We start from the raw sequence: 7,632 nt of genomic DNA, 5'->3' as shown, positions 1-7,632 counted from the left end.
GGTCTCTGCATCTTGGGCTGCAGAGAGAGGGTGTGTATGAGAGAGGGAGAGAGCGTGTGTGTGTGAAAGAAAGAAAGCTGTATTAAACGTCTGCAGAAGACCAAAATGACCTATGAGACCAAAATAGTCCATCCTCATCATCTGGATACATCATCAAGATTCAAGGGTACAAAGTAAAATGAAATGAACTGAAATGAACCGGTAGAGTATAGAGATAGCTCCAAAAGTGGGTATAAAAAACATCATCATCCTAGTGTGTCTGAAGTTTGAACTTTGAACTTTGGGTGTTGAGAAAGGCTTAAGGGAGGGAGGGAGAGAGTGTGTCTGAGAGGGGCTTCCGTGGGCCCTTAAAGCCCCCGTCTAAAGACTCAAACCAGCAAAATATATATATATATATATATATATATATATTTTTGTGGACGCCTTGATCAGGCAGTCGTACGCCTCGAATGCCTCGAACCTCGTAACAACTATGGTATAGACCAAAGAGTGTAGACACCCGCAGCTAGCCCACTACAATCCGCATGGCATGTGACATGTATATGTCAAGATATTTTGCCCTTAGTATGAAACAATCCTTTGTAAGCCTCATGAAAGTATACATGCAGTATTGCCATTTGTGTGAGAGTGGTTCATGTGTTGTGATTTGGGTATCCTGTGTGTATTGTCCCAATAAATCATATCTGATTACCCAATTCCTGTCATCCTGAGATAGCGTGATGAATGGGGAGTCCGGGTCATACTGGAGTGGGGGGAGGCGATCCACCCTGAGTCCCTACCTCGTCAACCAGGTGCATACTCCACCATACCATGACTTGTCCCCATCTGATGCGAGTTGCTGGCAGGACTATAGGGCGAGCCTTGGGAGTCTCCTAGGGGCCACAGCATTGATCTTGTGAATGTATGACTGTCTGGAAGGGTGCCTCTACTACCATGGGTGCTTCACCAAACTGCCAGGATAATATCATGTGGGAATGATGGGTCGCTGTGTATCAAACAGGAGAGCATCTTCGGCCATTTGGCTGCTGTGAGATCGAGTGTCCACCAAAAGGGTACTCTATACATCAATGCCGGAGTGACCAAGGTACAAATAGCCACATCCTGGTCCTCGTCTCCTGGAAGCACTCTCTCTCTGTGAGAGTGAGAGAAGCATACCCTCGCATCAGTCTAGCCTCTGCGGCATGGCTCATCGACAAGACTAGTCCTGTAAAAGTGACTCCCAAGTACACACATGACTGCAATCTCCACTGGGCTGCCCTTGTAGGTGAAACTCAGTCGAGATATGAAAAGAGGGATGTGTTGAAGACCATAGCCTTTGTTTTCCCAAGTTTATTGGGAGATCCCATTGTGCACAAAAGTTCTATAATGTGTCCGGATGCCTCTGAAGAGCCATTGGAGAATTTGCAATAAGCAAGAAAGAAAGGTATATTAAACGTCTTCAAAAGACCCAATGGGTCTATGAGACCAAAAGTGATACAATAGTGTTCATGTAATCTCATCATGGTACAAAAGAAAACATAGACTAGAGCTATGAGCTGGGAATGTCAAATCCAAGCTATATGATACAAAAAAAAATGAGATCATCATCATCATACAGCCTATGGAGCTAAACCCCCGGTAGGAGAGGGCCATCGGGGGGGGGGGGAGAGAGAGAGAGAGAGAGAGAGAGAGAGAGAGAGAGAGAGAGAGTTATATTAAATTTCTCCTAAAGACCCAATGGGTCTATGAGACCAAAGTAATACGATGCTATCCATGGTATGTCTCGACATGGAAAAGAAAAACAAAACGAGTACAAATAACATAGCTCTGAAAGTAGAGGTTGATAACAACAATCATCATGGGGAAGTACATGGGGTATAAGCCCTAGTACAAGAGAGTTTCATCATGGATAACATGAGAATATGAAGCATCTGGTGCACATCATCCTGTAGTAGAGGGTACAGCTCTCTCAAGTATGTCGAGCATGGGGTTACTGAGAATGGCCAAGAGGTCCCCTTTTGTCACGGTACGTCGTGTGATGGTGGTGGAGCATGTCCTAGATCTGGAGCTGATGGAAGGATCGTGGTTGGTATCCTGTGGGCTTGGGACGCCAGGTACGTCAAAGCGCGCAAGCTCATTCCGAAGTGACTCTCGGGGGCGGGGCTGAGCCAAGGTATCCTGTGGTGGCCCTCCACCCACAGGGTCCAGTATGTAGATATTCTCTACCTGGTCTTCACTCGTAATAGGCAGTGGGAGGATGGCGGGCCAATTGCAATCTGCATGGCATGTGACATGTGAATACCTAGGTAGCCTAGGTGTTGAATGGAGCCATCCTCTGTGAGCCTAAGAAAATGATCTCTGTAGAAGTGCATCTTTTGTGGGAGCTCCGAAGGGGCAATCCGTGTGTTGTGTATGTGGAGGCTAAGGAGGTCGAACCGGATAGTCCGGTTGAGGTCCTCATTGGAGAGGTGGAGAAAAGGAGAGTCTAGACTGTACTAAAGAGGTGGGAGGTGGTCCATGTGGAGCCCATGTCCTGAGAACCAAGTGGAAACTCAGGCGTACCATGCTCAAGTGTCATCCTCAAGTGCGAGCTGCCATGAGGACACGACGACAAGCCTTATGTATCTGTGGGAGCTCGCTGATGCAGTGGAGGTAGGTGACTGTGTGAAAAAGTGCGTCTACCACCATTGGGGCTGCAGCGATTTCTCCGTGAATGATCGCATGTGGGACCGACGGTTTGCTGCGAATCATGCGAGAGAACAACATGACCTGGGGCCTCTCCACATGCTGCCAATCTCGGTCTGATAGATCTGGTCCCTAGATAGAATAGTCAAATGAAAACAGTTTCGTCCCTTCGAAACGGGATGAAACATTTCTATGATGAAATGTTTCGGAACAAGATGAAACCGCTTGGCCGAAATAGTGTTTCTCCCAAAAGTCCTCTTTTTTTTTTTGTGAAGGTTCTTTCCCTCAAATCTTAGGTTTGAAGCTTGCACACATACAGATATATACATAGTTGTAGACACATCCCTCCTAGGGCTGTGACGATCCTATGATCGACTCATAAAGAGCGATGATGCTCCAAATCGTGTTGGATGGAGCCTCGATCTCCTGTAGGCACTAGAGTAGTTGGGCCCGGGGAATAGTATCAAAAGCTTTGCGGAAGTCCACCAAGCAGCAATAGATCCTATGATGGCGTGTGTGCCCTCGTCGATGATGGCTTGAAGGGTGAAGATGTGGTCAAGGATAGAGTAGCTCCTCCCGAAGCCTGCCTATCGTCGTTGGGCCCTACAGCCTTGTCTCTCTGCAAAGGAATGAACTTTGTCTCAAGCACTGATCCATATAGCTTGGCCAATGTGGCCAATCATGATCGTCCTATAGTTATTGGAGTCAAGTGGATCTCCGGCTTTGAGGATAGGGGTGATGGGTGTTAGTGGGCCGGGAAGGTGGGAATCCCTCACACATGGCTCTATTGAACATGTAGGCTAGTAAGGGTGCAAGTGTGTCATTAGCATGGGAGATGTACTTGCTGGTGAGTCGCTCATGATCCAATGCTTGCCCATTACGTAGTCCACGAATGGCCGTGAGTACAATGCCCGGTGTGAAGAAACTGGAGGTGGCGGGGTGGGGTTTTGGAGAGGGGGGGGCAGTAGAGGTGGCTGGTTTGGGATGTGATAGAGTGTGCATTTGAGTACCAAGTGGCTAGGCATGTAATGGGCATGAGGGGGCGGTGCTCACAGAGCATCATTCAGTTAGGCCCTAGGAAGAGTGGATATAATTCATCCTCTTTCTGAGCGTAGAACTCTTGTTTCTTGCATTTGGTAATGTGTCGGGAAATCTTAAGGGCCTCGAGATTTGCCCAACTCATACCTCATGCTTGAGACGGGTGTGGGTGGCCCAGCATTCATTGTCATTACAACCATTATGGGGCATAGTGGCACAAGGGGACTTGGCAGTGGAGCCGGGTGTGCATATGAAGGAGGTGGTGGCAGATGTGTGAAGGATGGTGGTGAGCGGGGATGTTAGGGTGGCAAGGGGAGCAAGAGGGTCCACATCCTTGAGGTGGCGATAAATGTGGTCTAAGTAAACACCATCAAGCTCGTGATCAAAATGGATGGGTGTAGTGAGTGGTGGGGGGTGTTGGTGGGAGGGTGGGTAGTGTGCACATGAGGGTGAAGTGGAGATAGGTGTGGTCGGCGTTGACAGGGAGTGGCGGGGTGGAGAAGTCAAGGATGAGGCATGCCAAAGCCAGAGTTCCCAATACGTAATCCACGGTGCTGGAGCCGCCTCGGTGTGGAAAGCTGGTGAAGGTACCTGAGGAGGGCTAGTGGGGCATCCTGTTATAAATAACGAGACCGTGTGCAGCTCCGAGCTCCAGGAGGTACTCCTAGATGCTGTCACCTTCCTGTCCTGTGATGATCTCATGAGGCCCGTGTCACTGATGTCCAGCTCGTGCAGTATGATGGGGTCATCCAAATCAAGTAGAGGAACCTGGTGGCTCTCCCAGTCCCTCACGTTGAAGTCTCCCAGTAGGAGGGCAAGAGAACTCCATGATATCACTGTAGAGTGGTAGGAAAGGTGACTGGTCATGCTGCTCAGCATAACGGGAGTGGCTTGGTGGGAGATAGCATATTGCAATATAAATAGCTTTCTCTCCAGTCAGCTGTAGCCACACCCATAGGTACCGTGCGCTGTAGCCACACCCGTAGGTACTGTGCCTCTTCGTCCATCTGGACAATGCTAAGAATCTGCTAAGGTGTGATCTGTAGAGGACGGCAATGCCTTTGGAGCCTCGTACCCCTCCTGACATGCGGAAGGCTGACTCCCACTCGTAACCCACTATGCGTGGTAGTCCCCTCTTGGGCCTCAGGTTTGTCTCTGTGTAGAAGATGATGTCCCTACCTGTGAGGGTCTCACTCATCCCTCCTGGGTCAGACCACAGTGTGCCCTTGCAGCTCCATACAGCTAGCCTCAATTGTGTGGTCTCATAGACCCCGCATCCCTATTTAGGGCGACGCTTCAGTGATGATGATGTGGCCATCTCTGTACACAGCCCACTTGCCTGCCTTGTGGGCCTCCTGTACAGTCACCAAGAGAACTAGGCCTTTGTCTCAGGAGCTCCAGATTTTGGACATACCATACAGCTACACTGCCACATGAAGTCGACATTGATGCTCTACACTTCATTCAGGAGGATGGCATAGGATGATTATGTTTTTGACATCCAGTTCACTCATGGATCATATGTAATGTTTTTGGTCTCATAGACCGTGTCTTTTGTAGATATTAATGTAATCTTTTTTTCTTCTTTCTTTCTTTTTCTTTAGAATGCTATAGAATGCGACAAGGAGAGCAATCAAATTCTGCTATTCTAGTGCTTGATTTTGAGAAGGGATATGACTTGGATTTTTTTGGTAGGACTTCATGTGAATCAGGGGTCTTTTTACCTGTACTTGAGATGTGGAATGGCATTTGATTAACTTGGAAAAACCTTCTCTCAAATGATGAACATCTATGATGTGCAATGAGGTTTTGAGAAAAACTAGTGAGTAGCAAGAATGATATGAGCAGAAGATCTTGCCAGTCAGGGACCTAGCTGCATGTTTGATTATGGCCCATCACATCTGCTTGTGCTGTTCTTTCAAAAAGTCAACAGTTCTCCAAGACTACTATTACATTGACAGAGATGTGAAGGCGGATCCAAACAAGTTGACAGCATTCACACTATTAGGCCCGAAGGAAGAAAACAAGGCAAAAGAGCTGAGGCAATGTGCAGCGGCAGGGCTAAAAGAAAGATTCACAAGGGACCAGCAAAGGCGAGAAGGGCAAGAGGAGGGCCACAATGTACAGGGGAAGGGAACAAGGGTACTAGGAAGGGCGATGGCTGCGCAAAGTGGCAATGAATAGTGTGGGTAGGAGGCATAGAAAAATAGGCAGGGGCTTGGGGCAAGCAATGCCATTGTAGGGCATTGTAGAGTCTATAATTTCATGCTCAATCTTGAATAATCAAGGGATATTTGAGATGTAACATGTATTTCATGAGATTAAGTTTTTTTTTTTCTCTCAAATAGTACATATGACCATATATGTATGTGTGAAAATGTAAAGTTAAGCATTCCTTATTGCAGCCTACAAGAGCTCTCCCTTTCTCTCTTGCTCCCATTCGCTTTTACCTTTTTCTTACTTTTTATAATTTTCCTAACTATGTTATCATTATTTTAAATGCAAAAGATAGCACACAGGGTGCTCATCACTACTCAAACATACATTACACAGTATACTTAATCTCCTTGACCACTATAATGAAATGTATACCCAATATCTCATCAGTAGTATGCAGCCAATCAAATTTGCAGGTGGTGGATAAACTCATTCATGTTTTAGTTTGCGTATGATTTTGAATTGAGCAAGTTTTTGTGCTGCAGATAATTTTGAATTGAGCAAGTTTTTGTGCTGCAGATAGTTAAAGATAGCTGGCGCGTGGTGAATCACCGTGACATTATTCCTACTGTTCCACGTCTGATGGGATACTGTCATGTAGCCCAGCCAATCTATCTGACAGCAGGGGATGTATACGATGCCACTGTATGTTGTCATTCTCACCATCAATAAATCATGCTTTTGAAGTTATAAGCACTTGCCATAGTCTAATAGATTTTTTCAAGGATTTAATACCAGCCCATTGAATATTTTTTTTGAACTTTACAATCAAGGTCTAGGTTGATGATTAACTAATGGTATGAAGGAAGTTGGTTGGATTGGAATGGTTTAAAAACGTTATGTAGCCAAACAATTGAAGAAGTGGAGTGCTCAGTGTGCATGTGTTAAAACCCCAGTACATGTAATTTAAAGCATTGCCTTTTTGGGAATCCAAGGCTTGACCATATTTTTGTTTTAATTTGTAGGTAAATATGGAACTTGTAGAAGATGGCTACCTTGGAGATGTAATTGGAGAAGCAACCCCTGATTTTATTTTAGAAGAATTTGTATGTTCTAGACCAACCTTTTGCCTGTAAGCAATCACAGGATTTGGTGCATGAAGTTAAGCTGTGAGACGATCACTAAAATTTATTAGGATAGTCTTCATAATCTGAAGCAATTTCTATGCTACGAAGAGTGGTGTGTGTACATGCGTGTGCTCACATAGAGAAAGAAAGAAAGATGTCTGCAAAAGCCCGCAAGGTCTATGAGACCAGAAGTTACAATAAATCCATGAGTAACTGAATTATGGAATAACAAACTGAAAATGAAACAAGAACTAATGTAAAATTGAGCTATCACTATCAAAATTGTCAAAGAAAGCCCTATGTGCTACACCTTGGCTCAGTTGTGAGAGAGAGAGAGAGAGAGAGAGAGAGAGAGAGAGAGAGAGAAATGAAATGATATATTAACGTCTCTAAGAGGCCATAATGGCCTATGAGACCAAAACTGAGAGTACATCTGAAGTTGTTGTCTCATCAAAGAGAACAACTAAATGAGACTAAAAAGTACAATAAACTGATTGTCCTATAGTTATAACAACAGAACTGTAAGACTCCGAGATGATACTGAGTAGAAAATACTGGAAAATACCAGAAAATGTATATCACGTAGATCCATGTATGCTGATCAGTTGAAGTGTTGCCCTCTCCTTAGATCAAGTATCTCCGCCAT

The 7,632-nt window shown here is 45.5% G+C and overlaps 1 protein-coding gene across 6 annotated transcripts in view; it reads left to right on the top strand.

Moving 5' to 3' along the window:
• LOC147605841 (putative triglyceride lipase) overlaps window positions 1-7,632 on the top strand; it is a 170,365-nt gene that overhangs the window by 138,886 nt on the left and 23,847 nt on the right. For 5 of the 6 annotated variants that reach the window (XM_086792839.1, XM_086792838.1, XM_086792837.1 and 2 more), the window contains 2 exons: window positions 6,439-6,564; window positions 6,885-6,965. In XM_086792839.1, the coding sequence (XP_086648965.1) occupies window positions 6,439-6,564; window positions 6,885-6,965 (207 nt within the window). Of the gene's footprint in view, window positions 1-6,438; window positions 6,565-6,884; window positions 6,992-7,632 lie in introns of all 6 variants that reach the window. The other variant, XR_015265097.1, reaches the window with a different exon arrangement.

The sequence above is a fragment of the Cibotium barometz genome, chromosome 58 (assembly GCF_041138505.1).
Source record: "Cibotium barometz isolate CiBa-2024 chromosome 58, ASM4113850v1, whole genome shotgun sequence".
NCBI lineage: Eukaryota > Viridiplantae > Streptophyta > Polypodiopsida > Cyatheales > Cibotiaceae > Cibotium > Cibotium barometz.
This window is presented reverse-complemented; position numbering and strand designations above follow the sequence as displayed.